At 38.1% G+C, this 23,134-nt stretch overlaps 1 protein-coding gene across 4 annotated transcripts; it reads right to left on the reverse strand.

The window, feature by feature from the left end:
- Positions 1-932: 932 nt before the first annotated feature.
- On the reverse strand, positions 933-23,042 carry LOC132862431 (6-phosphofructo-2-kinase/fructose-2,6-bisphosphatase-like). Of its 4 annotated transcripts, none has more exons than XM_060894442.1 (15): positions 22,897-23,042; positions 18,762-18,887; positions 17,321-17,417; positions 16,753-16,819; positions 16,207-16,281; positions 15,627-15,683; positions 14,601-14,722; positions 13,616-13,823; positions 9,165-9,311; positions 8,526-8,630; positions 7,649-7,778; positions 5,669-5,731; positions 4,770-4,834; positions 3,265-3,390; positions 933-2,232 (listed from the first exon to the last, which is right to left on the reverse strand). In XM_060894442.1, exons 1-15 carry the CDS (start codon positions 22,946-22,948, stop codon positions 2,173-2,175), a joined length of 1,500 nt encoding a protein of 499 aa, XP_060750425.1. In that variant the 5' UTR covers positions 22,949-23,042; the 3' UTR covers positions 933-2,172. The 4 variants fall into 4 exon arrangements, with proteins under 4 accessions (XP_060750425.1, XP_060750427.1, XP_060750424.1 ...); XM_060894441.1 differs by lacking the exon at positions 22,897-23,042 and adding an exon at positions 20,608-20,784 and having other exon boundaries at positions 944-2,232; XM_060894444.1 differs by lacking the exon at positions 3,265-3,390 and having other exon boundaries at positions 938-2,232; positions 22,897-23,040.
- Positions 23,043-23,134: the final 92 nt, after the last annotated feature.

Below are 23,134 nucleotides of genomic sequence, written 5' to 3' on the forward strand. Positions count from 1 at the left end.
ATGTTTTTAGCGAATGCTAGCACATTGTTACAGAGCAACTCAACCAGATTACAATACAAAGACAAGATAAGGCAAGAGATAAAAGATAGTGAAGTACAAAGAGAAAAAAGAAGTGAGATAAAAAGGAAGATTAAAATACGGAGTGAATTAAAAAAAACAATAAAACAAAAAAGATGAGCTGCGGTTGATGAGTCCGGCTCTGAAGTAAAACAAAGGAGAAGAGAGATAAAGGGAGGGAGAGAGGTAAATAATTAAGCTAATCAGTTAATCACAGGGATCGATGAGGATTGACACACAGCCGGTAGGAACCTTCAGGGCTGTTGAAGTGAGCAATCTGCCAAAAAGGCAAGTGCAGCAGTGTGTGCGTGTAGGGGGGTGTGGAGGCACCTTGCAACAGCTGGTCTCAATTAAATACCCCAGGGGCAGGTCAGTGTGTCTGAGTGAGTGTATGCGTGTGTGTGTGTGTCTGAGACCACTGGCGCCAGCAGAGGAGCAACAGGTCAGAGAGGATGAAGATTATAAAAATACTGGCAGGCAGTTGGCCTCAGTGCTGAGTGTATGTGAGAGCAAGTGTGTGTGTGTGTGTGTGTGTGTGTGTGTGTGTGTTTGTGGGAGGGAGACACTTGCTGAATAAGACTTGCGTATGTGCGTCTGACAGACTCACTTTGCTGAATCGGTGCAACATGGCGCCCTAAAACAGTCAACTTCCTGTGAGAGGGCGCCATGTTCCTGTTCGTTCTCGTCTCTTGGGTTCCGATCCACAGACACTTTTCACTCGTTTTATTTACATTCCACTGCCTGCCTACTAAAATATTAGGATGAACAGAATGTGCTTTACAAAAAAGGAAACGGCAGACGACAAAACATTCCTCCAGAGTGATGAATCTTTAATAGACTTCACAAAATAATAATAATAATAATAATAATAATAATAATAATAATAATAATAATAATTAGAAGAAGAATAAAAAGAAAAAGAAATTGAAATGTATTTATAAAATTCCATATTAACATTAACATACTTGGCTAAAACACTTTTAGATGAAACTGAACAAGAACGTCCATATATGGATATAAAGCCTTATGTAGCCTTTATAGCTTATACATACACATAAATATAGCTATAGCATGTTTTTATCAAAGTCTTTGTACCTTAGTGTGTTAAAACTATAAAATGTTGACAGATTTTCCTTGAGTATATTTTAAATGCATGTATGTATAAATAATAACATTTTTGCCGTACCTAAATTTCATCAAGATGTTTTTTAGCCATTTATGTGAAATAATAAAAGCAGTGTAAACTAGTAATGGTGCAAATCAGTTGAGGGAAATAAATGACCATATATCTATGTAGCAGCATACAGAAGTGTTTAGAACATAGAAAATGGACAGGTTCAGTATATATTTGAACATTGTGTGTGTGTGTGTGTGTGTGTGTGTGTGTGTGTGTGTGCATGTTCCTAGGAGGCAGCCATGAAGTTTATTCTATTTATTTAAAGTTTGTTAAATTCCATTCAGACCCTTACAGTTCTTTATCTCGGTGCTTTAGCTCCCTCTGCCGGTCATTTTGGGGAGTGTAACACACTCGATACACTTAAAAACTGTTCAATAAAAGGTTTTGTCATATTATTTTGTACGAAAAAAAAATATATGTATATTACATTTTCTTTTAAAAATTAATTCAAGCATTATATTCACTTTAAAAGAATCAACATTTTATATTATACACACAGAATTATTATGTGATTACCCTTAATATATTAATTTCATTAATATGTTTTTAGCGTTTATTATTAATTTATTTTTGTAATTTATTCTTCTTTCACGGTTGCTTTTCTAGAATTCATGAATAAACTATTAATTAGTGTCATTATTTTTTCTTAAATATCCTATTTGTTTATGTATTATTTAAAATATATTATTTATCTTTTAAACTCTGTTGGCTTTGTTTGTTCAGGATATCAGGCTTCTTGATCACTACAGAGATTGAGTATTATTGACTGTGTAAAATTCAGTAAGTGTTTTTCTAGGCTTAATTTTCTGATTGAAGGGACAGAGATCTATGTATTATCTGTGACAGATCTCTTATCTGATTACACCTGAATCACTGTAATTCATCCAAACCGGTTTCACAATACATGTAACGACGACTCAGAGTTTACTTCTTGGCCTTCAGATATGCTCAGGAACCGTCAGGAGAGCGTCTTCGTCATCTCGGTCCAAGCTGACATTCTGCAACATCACATTCGGCTTTGTTGAAACATGCAAAGGGCTTGAAACATATTTGATAGTGTTTAAAAAAATTGGCAAAAAGTTCACATAATATAGAAATTCCCAAAGCAATATGTAGCCTCAATATATTACAGTCATTTAGTAGTATTTGTATGAATTCCTTGTTGATTAGTGTTATTATCACAGAGGTGCAATCAGAGATGGAGAGCCTTCAAAAACTCCAGTGGTTCAACACATCTAATGAAATCATTCACTCACTCATTCATCTTCTACTGCTTATCCGAACTACCTCGGGTCACGGGGAGCCTGTGCCTATCTCAGGCGTCATCGGGCATCAAGGCAGGATACACCCTGGACGGAGTGCCAACCCATCACAGGGCACACACACACACACTCTCATTCACTCACGCAATCACACACTACGGACAATTTTCCAGAGATGCCAATCAACCTACCATGCATGTCTTTGGACCAGGGGAGGAAACCGGAGTACCCGGAGGAAACCCCCGAGGCACGGGGAGAACATGCAAACTCCACACACACAAGGTGGAGGTGGGAATCGAAACCCCAACCCTGGAGGTGTGAGGCAAACGTGCTAACCACTAAGCCAACGTGCCCCCCTCTAATGAAATCACATCTAACTTAAAAAAAAAAAAAAAAAACCTAATAAAAATAAATAAATAAATAAATGAATAAATAAATAACCACGGCCTACTTCTACAGCTCTGTTTCATGCATTTCATGCAACTTTTTATATTTTTTAGGTAATATCGTGATAATTATGGGATTAAATTTAGACTTGATATTATTTAAATGCAGGTTTGAGAAGAAATTAAGGGGTCCAAGGACCGAAATCCTTCTACGCAGACCAGGATTTGCATGTTGTTATCACTGTTAGATTTTTGTCATGTGTTCGCTGCTTGTTATCAGTTGAAAATTAGTGCAAGAATGAATAAATGAAAGAATGAATTAGAGAGTGTTAAATATTGCTGATTAGCTTGATTCAGTCTCATCGGTATCTGATCACGATACCTGTAAACTAAGCTCGGCAAGGTCGAGCTCTTGTAGGCACGGGGCTTTAGTCGGGGTGGGACTGGCCATGGGCTGTACACGATTGTGACGATATGGTGGAGTGTGACTGTGATCAGCTTCATCACTCTGGTGAAGAGGGAAGTTTTAAACGCATGTCCAAAAAAAAAAAAGTACTGTCTGGTTCCTTGATGTACCAGACACACAGTATGACAACAAAATATAAACATTTACATTTGAACAGTGATGTATTAAATGCATATAAAAATCTTAACCTACAATAAAATTATATAATATCAAACGCTCAAACTATCAAATATAATAAAACCCTAGCAGTTCAATGGGCAAGCTAATTAACATAGATAACACTGGCTTTTACTATATAGCTATAGAACGTAGCTCTAGCTGTTAGCTATAGAGTCATAAATAAAGAAGCAACGTTAGACACAAAACATGTCTTGACTTATTTGCAATACATATAGAATACAGGGGAATTTCTGCCATTTTAAATGTTCACCAAATTGGTTTAAACGTTTTTGTAGTATACAATCTATCTTCCAATTGGCAGTACTATGAATTATGGGTAAACAGGAAGTCTGATGTGATTTAAAATGGTGGATTTTTACATGCATCTGCGGAAAGATATCTAGGCCAAGACTAACCAATATTTATAAAAAAATCTATCTAAATGCCAGGAACAAGAAAACAGAATTCTGGGCAATTAAATAAAAATTTGAAACAGAAGAATCCGAAACATTGCATTTTGGGTTGGATTAGAAAAGAGACATGTGTCTCAGGCACATGCTACATGAGTCGTGTGTGGTGTCTGAAGTCGACGGGAAAATTAGTATAAATTCGAATGTTTACTCATGATAGAAGCTGATTTCAGATATTTTCAGTCATTATGTGTTTGGTTTATACAGCAAGTTATTGAAATACTATAAATGAACTTTACAGCCGCTTTATAAACTGACTGATAAAAACCTAAAAAGCCAAAACGTATCTGGTGCGTATTCTTCGTTCTCCATTTTCTAGAAGATGAACTAAAAATCCTTGCTGTATATTTTTGTAGATAACGAACAGAACCCCATCTCACTCTGAACAAAGAGACTTGAAGGCACAATAAGACAGAGAAATCCTTATCATACCACACAGCTTCATTGTGCTGTTATATTCGTATAAAGATATGATAAAATGATTCCATTTGCTCTTAAAATGTCCTGAAATTAAGATTAAAAACGAGAGATTGTCAGTCACAACAGTACTAAAGTTCAGTTTGCTGTATTTTTATGGTACCTTCTTGTGTTTTCTTTTTCTTTATGTGTGCATTATTTCTAGCTACGCCAACATGCCCCAGTTTTTGAGGCGCAGGCGAGTTAACCGGGTTTAACAATCACCATGATAAAAAGTGATAAAATATTCAAAATATAGTTCTAATCATTAAAAAAATAAATAAAAATGGTTAATTATTTTGCATTTATTATAATTCTTTTTTTTTTTTCACTCACCACAGGCCTGTCTCGGTGTGTGTTCACTGCCTCGACATTCAGGAACACTGACTCGACTTTACAGCCTGAGGACAGAGAGGGAGAGAGAGAGAGAGAGAGAGAGAGAGAGAGAGAGAGAGAGAGATTCTGCCTCATTTGTTTAGCACTTGAGCTATAAAGCTAACCTTGCTAAAAAGAATAGCAGAACCTATCAGTTTTGCATCATCTGAGCATAAATCACCTCACAGTCCTGCCTCTTTCTGGTAGCTGCTACAGAATATACATGCTAATTACCTTCATTAAAACGACAGAATATCTATGAGAAATTTTATGTAGTGATCCTAAATCAATCAAATTAAGCCTAATTTAAAAAACACGTCAGTTCCATAAAGCTTCATGAACATTCAAGAACATGTATTTGACAGACATTAATAGATAGATATTAATCTATTTATTCCTATAACATGCTAGCACTCAGTATAACACTAGCTAGCTACATTCAGTACATGTTTTATATTGGCATGAGCTATCTAGCTAATGTTTTAGGTGTTTTAGGTTGTCTAATGTACTCCAGTGATGAACCCTTGATTCAATGCTAGTTAGCTTATTTAATAGAAAGCTAACATCACAAACCTTTCTTGATAACAAATAGCAACGGCTAACAGTTTAGCTTTAAATCTGCATGTGGAAATCTTCACGCCTGCCTAAACAATGACCAGAAGACCTTACAGAACTAAAGACATGTCTTGTAGCTCTGACACCAGATGTTTTTTTTTATTATTCTCTTCATTAGCATTCTAGCTCCTGTACAAAAATAGACACTCAAAACACCAAACGTGTCTTAGATCCTCCTATAAAGACCATCTGCTGTATTACCACACAATTAAAAAAATGAAATAAATTAATTATAGAAGATTTACCGTAAGCCACAGGTGTGAGCTTCAGTACTGTATGGAGAGGACATTTTAAATACGGCAGCTCGCCTAAAGAAGATGAGAAGAGACAAGGAAAAACGTTAACATTAAAGGTGGGGTCTCTGTTGTTTGAGAAATGCTTCAGAAAACTGAGTTGGGACAACAAACAAAACAAAAATCAAAACAAACTTGTAGCCAATGAGCAGAAAGGGGCGTGTCTTGTCGATATGGGCAGAGAGAGTGTTCAGTGCGCATGTGTGACATTAGCAGAAAGCGGTTTTAACATTGACATGGAGGATAAAAACAAAGAAAGAAAGAGAAGAAAGACTTACGATAAGGTAAGAAGTAGGACGTGTTAATATAGGATCAGCTTTCCAGCGCTGGAGAGAACTGAAGGAGCAGGAAGTTGGTCACATATTCACAGATTGGAGTTTCCTGAGTCAATAACTCCTGAGCTAAACACTGTTACTACACAAATAACACCTCTTTTCTATCGTAGTAATGTAGAGACGCAGCTACAACCGTGTTTTGTGTAGTAACAGTGTTTAGCTCAGGAGTTATTGACTCGGGAAACTCCAATCTGTGAATATGTGACCAACTTTACTTAAGACGCCGAGGCGCTTTTTTCCTTCTCTATAGGTGAGTAACGTTGGTTTTGCTTTGTTACACAGAACTAATATATGTCTTTGTCCTTTACATGATTATACTTGTGTGTCATTTTTGCTTGTTTGTTTATCTGCAATCGTATTGTTCTTCACTTCAGCTATGATAAAGACACATTTCTTCCCATTAGTTGCCTGGGTTACGTATGTATGTGTGGGCGGAGCTATCAATACAGGGGAGGGACCCATTTGGGTTAGGGGCGTGTTTGTTTTGGTGATTTCAAATGTCAACATTGGCTTTCAAACTTCGGAGACCCCACCTTTAATATTCTTGTTTTTTTCTCGGCTAAAGTTCTCAAGCCCTGCTCCTTTAGCATCCATTACTGTATGTTTTACTGGAATATAAGCAACTTTAGCAGAACGTTTGTAAATCTAGAATGCCTAAAATTAATTATTATTATTATGTGTTTCCCATAATTGCACTGTGAGCAAACAGATAGATAAAAATGCTAAATCAACCCTGAGTTAGTAAATGAAGACATAATGCTTAGCTACTCTCGCATTCCCGTTAGTGCTTATAAGGAAATAAGAACAACTAGGAGCTGGTGTGGCCTTAAGTCAAAAATGGTTGTGTTTATGACTCCATAAGTTGCTGTTTTTAAAATATAGTGAGCTAGCTAGCTATCATTAGATATCCTGACAGAGTTGATGTACCATTTACTACTAATCAATATAGAATTCCTAGTTTTTTTTTTATTATGCAGATGTTTTAGATCGTATAGTCACTGCTAAAACATGCTAATCTGAGCTAACTGGATGGGATTTCTGTGAGAAAGTTCAAGTCACATTCATTATATTATTTTTTTTACATTCAGCACTGTTAATGCTAGGTATATAGATAATATTTATATAATACGTAATATTTATATTTAGCTTCTTAAATGACAGCCCTTTAGTGTTAAACTAGCCAGCTAGCATTATTCAATATCTTTTTGTCATGGTGGTATTAGCTAGCTAGCAATTTATATTTAGCTAACATACTCATTTTGCTAACTCTCCTATTTAGCTAGTTATCGCTACAAACATGTTTATTAAGATTACTGACTTTACATCGTTCCGTGTTAAAATAAATGCTAATTCTAACAAAATTGAGCTAATACTCTATGTTAGCTGCAAATCTGGACTCTTTCATGGTTTGTTATGCTTTTAGTCTTTTTTCCCTTTGACCCTGTTTTCCAGGTCCAGACTTTCTTGACCTAGTTAACCAGTTTGAAGTTGTTGTTTGCCTGTTATGGCCTGCTGGGCAATTCAACCAACATATTTGAAAAAGCCTAAAAATAATTTTTCATACAGACTCCTTGGAGCTTTAAAGCATTACATTCACCTGCACTTTTGTCCAGAAAATAAGCAAGCAGACAGCGCATGACGGCCTGGTGACAGATGACCAGAACGTTCTCCTGACGCTCCAGCTCCATGATCACAGGCTCCAGTCTGTGAACCAAATCTTCATACGACTAGCACAAAGAGGACGAGAGAAGGAAAATAAACACTCATTAAAGTCATCTAGGTATGTGTTAGATTAATAATAATAATAATAATAATAATAATAATAATAATAACAGCAGTGTTTAGCAAGCTAGCACACAATTAACATTGATAATATTTTTTCTGACCGTTTCTGATCCAGCTATAATGTTGTTGTTTGTTGTTTTACTAATGTACTAATATATGGTTATGCAGTTATGCTCTTTCATTGTTAGCTGACACAAGGATGTGTAAGCTAATCTTTCAGTCATATCAAGTTTTTCATACAAGTAGACTAGTACACATCGAAAAATCTGTACTAGCCAAATGCCTTCAGTGCTATATGTGTAATGTGGTTATGCTAATTTTATATTGCCAGTTAGATCATTTTACTTTAGTGAAATTCTTTTAGTTAAATATGCTATTAATGCTATTACCTAATCATGTAATAGAGCTAATGTATACAGTATGTTGTGTGAAAATAATATAACTTTTACCTTAATTACCAGTTAATGTTAATGTCATATGCTAATTTTAATTTGCTAGCGAGATTAAATTTAATTAGCAAACTTGCAAGCAGGGATTTTAGCCATATTGTCATGGTTTAGGTAAATTATTATTATTATTATTATTATTATTATTATTATTATTACAATGGAAGACATGACTGAGCTGTAACCTTAAGTAATTATTCTTTATTTTTAAAGATGTGATTTATAATGAAGTATGGAATTAACCTCGCCCTTTGGGTAACGGTAACGATACTTGTCCTGGTCTCTTAGTGCAAACTCTTCAGGAAAGTTGTCCTGAATCTCTTCATACGTCATCTCTTCACACACACCCTACACACACGGAAAGAAAAATGATGAAATGCCCACTGAAGTGACACTATATGCAAGAAAACATGAAGAAATAGCCTTTCAATCTAGAATACATGATGAAGTGCCCCATAGGGTCCCTTTAACATGGCTAATGAGCACCCCGTCCAGTGCATCAGATAAAATATAGTATCTAGTATATAGTATAGTATATATCCACAATTCCAGTGGATCAGATGTAATGTGCCTTATAGATGGCCTAGGGTTATAAAAATCATTTAAAGCATTCCAGATGTCTTTGTTACATTTTTGACCTTCATTTTAAATCATGGATTTCATTACATTTCTTACACATTTTTGGAATATGTCTGTTTTCACAAACACAACATGAGTAGAAAATGGTGTCAAAGTGTTCATTAGGCTAAAAAAATCGTGTTCAAATGGACGCCTCAGAAATGCAGCCCCAAACCTGCGCTCGGTGCAATGATAGGGTTCTGCCAGTCTCTGTCTCACAGAGAGGCATCTTTGGTTTTAAATGTCCTCTTCGTTGCTACTCACTGCATCAATCTCATTGAGAGCTTTCCACTGTTCGTACGCCACCCCGATTCCCTCAGCAGTCTGGATGGTTCTCTTCATGTGACTCGTCCAGATTTTTAGGTCCAGGATACACTGACTCCTGATGTACTTCCCCAGAGCCGCAGCAAACTGAGAGTGAAAAGAACTGCGTATATAGCGTTTAAAATGCAACTCGGTGTAACAGAGAAACACCTAGCATAGTATACAGAATACATCATTTGAAACAATTATTTCTATAGCAACAACTCAGTCATGTGACTTGTAAAATAGATTGTGACATAATTAAAGTTTAATACTAAAATAGAATTCTTGATGCTCACTCACTCACTCACTCATTTTCTACAGCTTATCCGAACTACCTCGGGTCACGGGGAGCCTGTGCCTATCTCAGGCGTCATCGGGCATCAAGGCAGGATACACCCTGGACAGAGTGCCAACCCGTCGCAGGGCACACACACACACACACACACTCTCATTCACTCACGCAATCACACACTACGGACAATTTTCCAGAGATGCCAATCAACCTACCATGCATGTCTTTGGACCGGGGGAGGAAACCGGAGTACTCGGAGGAAACCCCCGAGGCACGGGGAGAACATGCAAACTCCACACACACAAGGTGGAGGCGGGAATCGAACCCACAACCCTGGAGGTGTGAGGCGAACATGCTAACCACTAAGCCACTGTGACCCCGAATTCTTGATGCTCTGTCGCCATTTTCTGTAGATGTTTTACATTTATGGAAGGAATCAAAATGTAGCTGCACGACTTTAACCTTTAACGTTTTTAACCTGCCTTCTCCACACCACTCCACTGCTGCCTTCTTTTAACTGGCTTCTGGTAGCTGCACACATCAGATTAAAAAACTGATGCTTGCATACAAAGCCAAGAATGGACCAGCTCCCTCTTACCTCAAAGCCCTCATCACTCCCCACACTGCACCTCGCACCCTCAGGTCTACCAGCACTGCTGGACTGGTCCCACCATCTCTCAGGGTACAAGGGAGGTTCACATCAAGGCTCCTCTCTGTTTCTGGCACCGAGGTGTTGGAATAAACTTTCTCTAGATGTCTGAACAGCTGAATCACTGGCGAGTGAAGACCTACAGCTTCCTGACACACTTACACTAGCTCTTATTTTCCCTTTTGTTTTATTGTATACAGTATCTGACAGAAGTTTACAGCTTGTATAAAAGTGTAAATTTGCTGTCCCCTTAAAAAAACTCAACAAACAGCCATTAATGTCTAAACCCGCTGGCCACAAAAGTGAGTAAACCCCTAAGTGAAAATGTCCAAATTGGGCCCAAAGTGTCATTATTTTGTGTGGCCACCATTATTTTCCAGCACTGCCTTAACCATCTTGGGCATGGAGTTCACCAGCGCATCCTCTTCCACTCCTTCATGATGACATCACAGAGCTGGTGGATGTTAGAGACTTTCCATTTTAGGATGCCGCACAGTTGCTCAATAGGGTTTAGGTCTGGAGACATGCTTGGCCAGTTCATCGCCTTTGCCTTCAGCCGCTTTAGCAAGGCAGTGGTTGTCTCGGAGGTGTGTTTGGGGTTGTTATCATGTTGGAATACTGCCCTGTGTCCCAGTCTCAGAAGGGAGGGGATCATGCTCTTCTTCAGTATGTCACAGTACACGTTGGCATTCATGGTTCCCTCAAAGACACACTTGTCTTTGTACTCCTCACCTGGTTGCCACCACAGACGCTCGACACCATCTGAACCAAATAAGTTTATCGCTGCCTCACCAGACCACAGGACATGGTTCCAGTAATCCATGTCCTTAGTCTGCTTCTCTTCAGCAAGCTGTTTGTGGGCTTTCTTGTGCATCACCTTTAGAAGAGGCTTCCTTCTGGGACGACAGCCATGCAGACCAATTTGATGCAGTGTGCGGCGTATGGTCTGAGCACTGACAGGCTGATCCCCCACTCCTTCAACCTCTGCAGCAATGCTGGCAGCATTCATACGTCTATTTCCCAAACACAACCTCTGGATATGACGCTGACCACGTGCACTCAACTTCTTTGGTGGACCACGGCGAGGCCTGCTCTGAGTGGAACCTGTCCCGTTATACCGCTGTATGGTATTATCCATCGTGCTGCAGCTCAGTTTTAGGGTCTTGGTGATCTTATAGCTTACGCCATCTTTATGTAGAGCAACAATTCTTTTTTCAGATCCTCAGAGAGTTCTTTGCCATGAGGTGCCATGTTGAAATTTACTCACTGTTTACTTACTCTTATAGAAGCTGTACACTCACTTTACATCGGAGCACAGTGTCATTTCTTTAGTGTTGTCACATGAAAAGATATAATAAAATATTTACAAAAATGTGAGGGGTGTACTTACTTCTGTCAGATACTGTATATCAGAGGTAGGAGTAAGTCACACGTGTGCAAGTCACAAGTAAGTCTCAAGTCTTAACCTTCAAGTCTCAAGCAAGTCCGAGTCATTCTTTGTTAGAGTCAAGTCAAGTCAAGTCAAGTCATTGCTTTATGTCAAGCAAGTCAAGTCAAGTCGTAGCTTGAGTAAAGCAAGTCACTGGCAAGTCATACAAGTTTGATGATTTATCTAAATGTATATATTAAACAAAGTTAAATCTACAGTATTTATGGACTATGAGAGTTTTATTTGCAACAAAAAATGATTATATGCATTTATTTTTAAAAGGTGTCCACATACAGGTGAGTTGTAAATACAATATAAATCTAAAAATGAATAAAAATCAAAACTACAAAGCCTACAAAGATGTAAATGTAACAGAAATAAGGCCAACATAAAAGCATGAAAAGTTTCAATATGCCTCAAACATGGCAGAAGACCATGGAAAAGTATATATAAAAAAGTACAATGGTTTCTGTGCAACCAAATGGCATTTTTTGAACAGGCATTCCCTTTTAATGGGACATGAACACATCCTTAAATTAGATCCTTCCTTTTTAACAACAACAATAATAACAACAACAATCAATCACGTCAACCAAAAAAACGTAAATTATTGAATCACACAAACCTTGAAGTGAATTAACTATTGGAGAGAGAGAGAGAGAGAGAGAGAGAGAGAGAGAGAGAGATGATTGGAGTGAGTGTAATTTATTAATTAAAGGGATAGTTCACCTAAAAATGAAAATTCTATCATCTTTTTCTCATCCTCATGATGTTACAAACCTGTATAAATGTCTTTGTTTTGATGAACACACATGTAGATATTTTGAGGAATGTTTGTAACCAAACCATTCATGAGCCCCATTCACTTCTATAGTGGGAAAAAAGAATACTATGGAAGTGAATGGGGCTCATGAAGGGTTTAGTTATAAATATTCCTTAAAATATCTTCCTCCGTGTTCATCAGAACAAAGAAATTTATACAGGTTTATAACATCATGAGGGTGAGAAATTGATGACAGAATATTTTTATTTTTGGGTGAACTATCCCTTTAAATTGAATGTGTGTGTGTGTGTGTGTGTGTGTGTGTGTGCATGCGAGACAAGAATATGGCTGTGCTTGCAACTCTGAAGTTTTTTATTTTTATAGTTATATTTATGTTTTTTATATATATGTGCATCCCCATAAACGATCCATACGCTTTTCACTCAAAGCCTAACACTGAAGACCAATTATAAGTGCTATTGTATAACAGCTGACATTTCCACATGAACAGTGACCAAACATTTACACTACATTGCGCTTGCAAAAAATTAAATTTGATAAAAAATTAGAACTTTGTCACTCAATTGTGAGCGATGTGGTCGCATACTGCTGTTCTTCTCTTCTCATCTTGCACAAAATCCCAGTACCCGAACTTAATTATTTTTGGTGTAGCGTCTTCCATGTTTCGTCACGACTGTTAAGGTTTATTAGTTAGTGCGCGCGCTCCCTCTGCTTGCCTGCTGCGTCACGTGATTAGATTACACTCTTGCGTGCGTTTAAAAACAGATTTTAAAAAATAAACAAAAAAAAAAACAAGTTATTTCGAGTCATTTAACTCAAGTCCGAGTCAAGTCTCAAGTCATGTATGTCAAGTCAAAGTCAAGTCGAGTCTTTTTTTAATATTTGTCAAGCAAGTCTCAAGTCTCAACTGTGCGACTTAAGTCCGACTCGAGTCAAGTCATATGACTCGAGTCCCCCATCTCTGCTGTATATATATAGTCTCTGCCAAATTCCATAAATGTAAATGTGTTCAGTTTTAGGGATTTTTCTGATTTTCCAACAGAAGATTTGGTGCTTGGAAGTTTTTTGGAAATGTACCAAACTGCATGATACAAAATAACAGAGGCTGTGTGTAGCTGCTATAAGGTAAGTGAGGAGTTGAATGAAATTGTTTCACTGATGTTATAAACTAATAAATGATTAAAACACACCAGGACATGTTGTTATATAAAAACAGTAACTTTCAAAAATAATCACCAACATAATGCGTAAAAACCTTATTTCCACGTGGTGAGAGACCCGAATCCCCTCCGATGCGACCGAGAAGGTTGAGCTCGCTCTCTCCGTGCCTGCACAGGTAGATGGTGCGCGGCGTGACATGAATATTCATCAGGTAATAAACGATCCGGCTCTGGATGTGATCCTGTATATGATTCACCAAATACCTGCTGCCTACATTAAAGATTTTTATATAGGACAGGTGTCTGTATGAGAGAGAGGGAGAGAGAGAGAGACAGAGAGAGAGAGAGAGTGAGAGAGAGAGTGAGATAGAGAGAGGGAGAGAGAGAGAGAGAGAGAGAGAGAGAGAGACAGAGAGAGAGAGAGAGAGGGAGAGAGAGAGAGACAGAGAGGGAGAGAGAGAGAGAGAGAGAGAGAGAGACAGAGAGAGAGAGAGAGAGTGAGAGAGAGAGTGAGATAGAGAGAGGGAGAGAGAGAGAGAGAGTGACAGAGAGAGAGAGAGAGACAGAGGGAGAGAGAGAGAGAGACAGAGAGAGAGAGAGAGTGAGATAGAGAGAGAGAGAGAGACAGAGGGAGAGAGAGAGAGACAGAGGGAGAGAGACAGAGAGAGAGTGAGATAGAGAGAGAGAGACAGAGAGAGAGAGTGAGAGAGAGAGACAGAGAGAGAGAGATAGAGAGAGAGAGAGAGACAGAGAGAGAGAGTGAGATAGAGAGAGAGTGAGATAGAGAGAGAGAGACAGAGAGAGAGAGAGAGTGAGATAGAGAGAGAGAGACAGAGAGAGAGAGTGAGAGAGAGAGACAGAGAGTGAGATGACAATAAAATGAGACATTGTGTAATATAGGCTAGAAAGGTATTTTTCATTTATCTCTATGTCACATATTATAATAAGCAATATATTTTAATCCAGCTAATTAATTCATACCGTTTATAGATTTTTTTTTAATGGACAGATCAATAAAATCTCACAAACAGCACTCAGAGTTTAATGATTTAACCCACTCGTGTTTCGGCATGATCTCACCTGTCTTTGTCATCATCCAGAGGGACGTATGTGACCTTATAGCACTCGATTCTCTTCAAAAAGTCTTTCACGGCTTCTTCTTTATCACAGCCGATGTAGTCCGGGCTGCTGAGCTTCACTTGCTGAAGGGATGCAAAAATACATGACATGACATACAGTACACAAGGAAAATAAATCAGGTTTGACTAAAACGTGATGTACAACACCAAGGGCTACCAGTAATGATCTCGCTTTACACTATATTTGACATACAATATAAAAAAACACAAGCGTGGTTTTATATGCTAATGAGCATGCTTGTTTGTCCCTCTGTCTGTCTAGTTACAGCTTGTTTATTGTTTATTTTTTAGTATGACTGAACACCATAATTAAATAAAGTTCAATAAAATATATGGGATATTACAATATAATAATAAATATAAATAATATAAAATATTCAAGCTTCACTCACTCACTCACTCGTCTTCTATCGCTTATCCGAACTACCTCGGGTCACGAACCCCCAACCCTGGAGGTGTGAGGCAAACGTGCTAACCACTAAGCCACCCTGCCCCCCCGATATTCAAGCTTCATTATGTATATAATGGAGAAAAAATAACATTTTATAATAAAACATTGATGCATGTTCTCCCCGTGCCTCGGGGGTTTCCTCCGGGTACTCCGGTTTCCTCCCCCAGTCCAAAGACATGGTGTAGTGTGTGATTGCGTGAGTGAGTGAGAGTGTGTGTGTGCCCTGTGATGGGTTGGCACTCCGTCCAGGGTGTATCCTGCCTTGATGCCCGATGACGCCTGAGATAGGCACAGGCTCCCCGTGACCCGAGGTAGTTCAGATAAGTGGTAGAAGATGAGTGAATGAATAAAACTGACATAATTGATTCATATTTTGTACTAAACTTTTATATTTGGATTTATCAATTTTCTGCACTAAAATTGACCCGAAACCCTTTAGAGCTTTTTTGTTTGTTTGTTTGTTTTTTCACCAATACTGGAAAAAGTTTGATTTTGTTCTCCACTGAATTTCTTTACCTTGATATTTTCAGCGATGATCTCAGGATCGTCACACACAGACTCCACGAAAAACACCTAACGGAGAAATAACACTGTTTTAAAAATAATAATACAATTCTAATATTAGATTTAAACGGTTTCGTTAGTGTGTAAAAACAGAAATGAAGCATTCGTGATAAAACCCAAACACATGTACAGTATATATTCTGAATCATCTCTATAAGAGGAGGCGATATTATTTTAAATAATTTTTAGCATGATTTTGAGTGACACAGAATTTCTAGCCTTAACTATCAGGAAAAAAAAGACTTAATAATAAACAGAATTTCTATTGAAAAACCTACTGATGTTTATATAAAGAAAAATAAACTTTTTCTATAATATATGGAAAGAAAAATCTATAAGCTTATTGTGATGTCTATGAAATGAGTCTCCAATGTCAGCCCTTTGACTTTGTTTTAAAGTTTGTATGCTGTGTTGTTGTGTAAGAGGAATAAAACAAACTTCACGCTGTTCTTGGAAAACAATCACTTTCCAAAAAGAATCTAAATACACATGTAAAGGTTTTGATTGTCATTTATTTTTTCTTTTCACTGACCTTGTATCCGTTCTCTTTGGCGAATGACAGGATCACCTCCCTCCTTTCACGTGTTGTGTTTGTGGCATCAAACACCTTTTAGACAAAAACCCCACATTTAAAACCAACTGCACATGATGTTAACGTTTAAAAGTAAAGACGTATTTACACTTTATACATCATGGCTGTTTGATTTTAGTTATTACAAGAGATTGTCTGGTTTGTGTGTGTTTGTGTGTGTGTGTTTGAGTGTGTGTGTGTTTGTGTTTGTGTGTGTGTTTGTGTGTGTATGTGTTTGTGTGTATGTGTTTGTGTGTATGTGTTTGTGTGTGTGTTTGTGTGTGTGTGTGTTTGTGTGTGTTTTTGTGTGTTTGTATGTGTTTTTGTGTGTGTTTGTGTATTTGTTTGTGTGTGTGTGTTTGTGTGTGTTTGTGTGTGTGTGTTTGTGTGTGTGTGTGTGTGTGTTTGTGTATTTGTGTGTGTGTTTGTGTGTTTGTGTTTGTGTGTGTGTGTTTGTGTGTGTGTGTGTTTCTGTGTGTGTGTTTGTGTGTGTGTGTGTATACTCACCGCCACTTGGCCTTGCTCCTGACTGAAGTAGGTAGCTACATCTTTTAATGCTGCAAGTGCACAAGCTCTGAACACAAACACACAAAAACACCACTTCACACCACACCAACAATCTCTTAAATATCTTGAAGTGCAGGGTGTTATTAGGGATGAGGAACTTTAACCCCCTGAGATTATGACCCATGTAAAAACATCATAACTCTAAATAACAAAAGTGAATCAACATTTGTTATTTACAGCACAAACCTATGCATCATTGATTAATTTCATCAGAACTCCATACACACTGAGATTCAAACAGTTGCAGTATTATTATTATGTTAGCTTTCTCTATAGTATTACAATAAACAGATAATATTGCAGTTTAACACCGTTACAGCTCTCTGTGTGGGCGGGGCATACTCTGGGTCCACCTGTCAATCACAGCAACTCTAGCCAATCGTGGCTGTCTGTGAACTCATGTATGAATAGCGTTTATCTTGATTGTGACCTTGAGGACTGGGAGAGGAGGAACCGAGACTGAATTTAACAAGGTCATCACACAAGCAGTTAAGAGAACGTCTCTTACTTGCGAATCTTCATGGCTTCTTCGTTGTCTGGACGGAAAAACTCAAAGCTTTTGTAGGACTGAACGGCTTCTCTTCTGTACTGTCCCACATTAAACACTGTTAGAAAGAAAAAAGCACATTTCTGACACAGTTCTGATCATAGACATTAGTTTTTTGGAGTTAAAATTATATTAAAATAATGATTATTAAGTGTAGTAAAATCTTCAGGGATTTTCACTAGTTCCCTGTGTGATAATAAACATTATTCTGGGTTGTGTAGTTTGAGCTTTCACACTGCTCACACTTTACCCGGGGTTAACACTTAACACTGAGTATCTTCATAATCTGATGTTTGACATTGTCCGTAATGATTACCGAGATGGTACATTCGGACGGGACTAAAATCACAGAGAAGCTCTGGTAATAATTACTTTACCCCCACGTCCCCATTTAAAACTAATCCCGTCCGAATAGGGCTAATGTCAGTAAAGATTACGGCGACTTTTACCTTCTGTAAAAAGTTCCGGAAAAATGACCTCAGGTAATACTAATCCCGTCCGAATAGACCCGCTGTAAATATGTACGGTAAAATTCCGTTATTCCCTGTTTAAAAGTAGCTTTGCAAGCATGGAGGCGCCATGGTGTCTGTTTGCGCACGTGATAACAGGAAGCAACGTCATACGCATAAACTCCATACGAGGTTACTGTGGTGCATAAAGCGAGTTACCCCTCCCACTTCTGCTAGTTTTACTGAGATGTCTTGTCCCGTGCGAATTGGCCAATTAATATTACAGACATCCTGAGGTAAAATTGCATTACTCCACGTCGACAAGTAAAACTAATCCCGTCCGAATAGGGCTTTACTCTCTCCTCACTCTCTCACTCATTTTCTACCGCTTATCCGAACTACCTCGGGTCACGGGGGTATCTCAGGCATCATCGGGCATCAAGGCAGGATACACCCTGTATGGAGTTCTTCTTCTTACTGTATTTGCAATTTTGCAGCATCATCAACCCTGATTAGATGAATCCAACACGTGGCTCATCACATACTTTCATAAGCCACCGGTGAGAGAAAAATGTTGTTATCTTTCACAACCTTATCATCTTTTTGGCTCCATGAACACACTTCTGTGATGTTCCCATTGTGTTTCTCCACCTGACGCTATCTACCGAGCCGTTTTTGTTCAGTGTAGTTTAGCTACGTTTTGGTTTTCACCTGATATGAGTCTGAAGCACTGTTCAGTTTCTGATTGGGTGTCTGTTGCTAAGCAACAAGCCATAAGGTTTCAACAGTGCATCGTTTCACACTGTGAAACAGACATAACAAACAGAATCAAATTTCATTTACAATAAAAAGAGAATTTACCTGTTTAGGTAAGAAAAGGACAAAAAAAAAAAAACAGATCCACAGTGAGCCACAGTTCAACAAATGCCATAGATATGTTTTTAATTGTTTACCTTTAGTGGGAACGCCGATCCAGTTGAGGTAGCGTGTTAGCTTTTTGGAGATGTAGGTTTTTCCTCTGGCAGGCAGACCGACCATCACGATCATAGTGGGTGAGTTTGTGAACTGCGGCACTGACGCTGGAACACGACAAAATGATTTTTTTAATTAAACCACCAAGATGTATGAAATTAGAGCGTGTGGACTGCGGGATCGATGAGAGCAGAACAAGAACTAAGAAAATCTAAGACCTTTGTTACCTGTTCAGTGGATTTCTACATGAAGAGCTGCATATTCTAGCCACATCTCACTCCTGATGTAAGTTACGTTATAATAGCACAGTAACAGGGACTTGTATAGCAGACGATCTGTTTGAGGACCGTAGAACAAGACCAAGATCAGGGCTAAAGAAGATCGAAGCAAGACTGAGTCTTAAGTGAAGGTGAAAGTGTGAATGTGTGAATTCTATCAATCCCTGATTTTTTTCAGGTCTTATTCCTTTTTCCAGGAAAAGATTTTGTACATTTTGTCGATATTTGCATGTGAAATAAAAGACAACTACGGTGGCCGAGAAGTGCAAAACAAATTAACAAATCCGAAAACACATTATCAAATCCGAAAACACATTAACAAATCCGAAAACAAATTAACAAATCCGAAAACAAATTAACAAATCTGAAAACACATTAACAAACCCGAAAACACATTAGCAAGTCAGACAACCCGGAAACGGTAGGTATCGTTTTTGAATGGAAACTTACCGATCATTGGACAAGACACCTGTCACTCAAGATATACAGGTATGGAATCTTATGTGTAATGTGTAAAGTTCTCCATTTAAATATAAGAAAATAACAGAATTAATCCACAGTAATCCATTCCATCCATCCATTCCAACTTTTCCCTGCGGCAGACTGTTGAACTTCATGTATACCTTGACTGACAGGTGTCTTGTCCAATGATCGGTACGTGTTCCAATCACAAACTATACCAACCTCTTCCGGGTTGTCTGAATTGTCGTTGTGTTTTCGGAGGAACAACCCGAGGTAGGTATAGTTTGTGAACGGAAACTTACCGATCATTGGACAAGACACCTGTCATTCAAGATATACAGGTGAATGAAAGGTGTCTCATCCGATGATGTTAAGTCTCCATTCACAAACTATACCAACCTCTTCCGGGTTGTCTGACTTGTTAATGTGTTTTCAGATTTGTTAATTTGTTTTGCACTTCTCGGCCACCGTAGACAACACTATAATTACTAATAATAATTATTAACACAATAATTCCGACTGGACTCAAGTCTGGACTCCTGGAAAATGTCCTGATAAATTCTCAGACCAGGTGAAAATGCAGCTGAGAAATATTTAATCTGTAAATCAACGTCAGTAAAAAGGCACAGGTCTCAACATTGGTGACACAAAACAGGCTCATGGGAACATCAGGAAGAGGCGACTGAGCAAATACACAGTGTTTATACACAACTGTAGTGTGTGTGTGTGTGTGTGAGGCTAACTGAACACACGTGACTTCAATCAGTAGCTCAGGACTGGGAGAGAGGAAATGTGTGTGTGTTTGTGAGAAAAAGGACCATGAACTTGTCTCTCTCTCTCTGAGGTTAACGGCCCTGAGGTCACTGTGAGAAGGACACGTCATGTAGCTGTTCTCTGATTAACAAACTCCAAACTCACAGCTTTTATTCTTATATATAACCTTTTAATTTAATGAGCTAGTAATGATCCACTCTGCCATGATAAATTAAACCAGTTCACAGACAGAGAGAGAGAGAGAGAGAGAGAGAGAGAGAGAGAATGTGAGAATGAAAGCGAATGAGAAAGACATTACTCTGATGTCACTTACACCCTCGTCTTCGGCTCAGTCTACTGTTCATCCACGGCACCCAGATCTTCTCCAGGGGATTCTGGGTAAGCTCGCTTTGTAGGTGAGCCATTTCGGTGTATGTCTGTCTTTGTCACAAATAAGTGCAGGTATCTATCCAGCAGAGGATTGTGTGTGTGTGTGTGTGTGTGTGTGTGTGTGTGTAGGGGCCTGTCCTATAAGGCTAAAGTCTGAGATTTGGACATCCTCTGTCAGCTGAATCATTTTTGTTATCTTACTGTGCGCAACTATTGATCCAATCACTAAGCACGATTGTTTCTCTATGTCCAATCACTAATCATAATTGTTTCTCAATGTCCAATCACTGATCATGATGGTTTCTCAATATCCAATCACTAATCATAATTGTTTCTCAATATCCAATCACTGATCATGATTGTTTCTCGATGTCCAATCACTAATCATGATTGTTTCTCAATGTCCAATCACTAATCACTATTGTTTCTCAACGTCCAATCACTGCTCATGATGGTTTCTCAATGTCCAATCACTAATCATAATTGTTTCTCAATATCCAATCACTGATAATGATTGTTTCTCAATGCCCCATTACTAATCATGATTGTTTTTCAACGTCCAATCACTGATCACGATTGTCCAATAACTCAGTGTCCAATCACTGAACACCGTTCGTTCCCAACATCCAATCACCAGTCTAGTTTTTCTAAGTTATATTTTTATAGTTGTAGTTATACATTTGTAGTTATTTCTAAGGTACCTATTTTTGGCTGCTATCACTGGGACCTCAGTACTTAGTTTTGTCCCTTTTTACTGTACCACATAACAATCAACCTTCTTTAATGTTTTAAATGAAACAGTAAAGGTAAAAGTTGTCCGTTTAACAGTTGCTTTCATCTTACAACAGAACTTTATAACACCCTGTGAATCCACGCCCACAGCTGTAATAACCCTTTCTCTCGTGTCACTCTCATGCTAGGACCTGTGTAGTTTTTACACGTAGCTAAGATTCGGACATGAGTGGGATTGCAGGGAATTGTATAAAACCAGGAGATAAGCCAGCGCTCAGTGTTCCTGGGAGATCTGTGATCGTATCGGACGTGAACTCTCTACTCTCTCCTCGTCCCTGATGTTCCTCAGGACAGTGCGCAACTCTGTAAACCGACACCTGAGCTGCAGGAACTTGGCAGCACATGTCAGTGGTCTTGGCATCTCTGAGTGATGAGTATTAGGGCGGCGAAAGACAAATATTAACTCACAACAGTCACTTGGGTCCTCAGTTACACTGCTGGCATTTTAAACGGCAGATTAACAATCCTGAACTTAATCGTTGTATCTCATCGTGTCCGTCTCTGAATCTCACTCAGTCAGAGACGACGTGTTTTTACGCTCTCTACAACCTCCACAAAACATCCAGTGTTTATTCACAAAATATATTTATTTTAAAGGCCTCAGGTACGACACAGAATAACGTGAACTTTCTCTAAATAACGTTCCTGAGTTGTTGTTTTTTTAACTTGCATAATAAAGCATATTTCTGAGAAATCCTCAAGATTCTCAAGAAATCTTTAAAGAATCAGCATTAAAATAAAATAAAATAAAAACACAAATTTCACCAGGAACTAACTTTACAAAAGTGCCAATTCTGTGTTCGACTGATGTCACATTTTCAAATCTGTATGTGAAGTAAAAGACATTTTAAACCCAGTTAACTTTAAATCCCTTAAAACATGAAGAAAACCTATAAAATCGACAGCATTTAGATCTGTGAGTGTTTCAAGGACCACTATAACTGAACTGTACCTCAAAATATAAACATGCAGATAAATATAATTAATATCATATTAATATAACAATTAGATATAATAGTAATAATAATAATAAGAAAAATAATTATTGTTCTATTATTGTTGTTGTTGTTATTATTATTATTATTATTATTATTATTATTATTATTGAATGTACATTTTAATTGAATTTTAAATTAAATTATTTTTGCAATTTATTTTAAGACGAAAAGAAGAGAACTAAAAAAAGGCTAATAATATTAATATTATAAATATTAATACTTAAATGTTTATATAATGAAACTATAATAATAATAATAATAATAATAATAATAATAAGTGCATGCTGTATTGTCACCACAGTAAATCCTTGGCTGTAGATTGGAGGCCTGTGAGTGACCCGTAGTGACCCGTAGTGACCCGTCATCCCCGTCACCATGCAGCCGGCTGAAATCTGAGCCTTAAATCAAAACTCAGACTGCACGCAAATTCCCGGTGTCCTCACCTGTGCTCTCACAGCGGACTCGCTTTCTGGGTGTAAGCTTTTTCGTCTCCATGTGTTTCAGTGCAGCAGAGCAACGTGGATGTGAAGTAACCGGCTGGCCACACTGCGTGAGTGTGTGTGTGTGTGTGTGTGTGTTTATAATTATCCACAAAGCTCCTCACAAGCTGCCCAGCCCACAGGAGTATCAGATATAGCCACGGTTGCCAGATTGGAGTAAATATGTCTGACGTGCTTGAAT

The sequence above is a fragment of the Tachysurus vachellii genome, chromosome 19, assembly GCF_030014155.1.
Source record: "Tachysurus vachellii isolate PV-2020 chromosome 19, HZAU_Pvac_v1, whole genome shotgun sequence".
NCBI classification, from domain to species: Eukaryota; Metazoa; Chordata; class Actinopteri; order Siluriformes; family Bagridae; genus Tachysurus; species Tachysurus vachellii.

What these genes read in the sequence shown, in the direction of transcription:
- LOC132862431 (XM_060894441.1), bottom strand. Translation starts at nt 20,698, where the DNA reads ATGGCTCACCTACAAAGCGAGCTTACCCAGAATCCCCTGGAGAAGATC. An exon ending in AGGAGCAAGGCCAAGTGGCG is followed by an intron (nt 16,282 to 16,752) that starts GTGAGTATACAC and finishes TTTGTCTAAAAG; the next exon opens with GTGTTTGATGCCACAAACAC. An exon ending in CTGGATGATGACAAAGACAG is followed by an intron (nt 13,824 to 14,600) that starts GTGAGATCATGC and finishes TCTCTCATACAG; the next exon opens with ACACCTGTCCTATATAAAAA.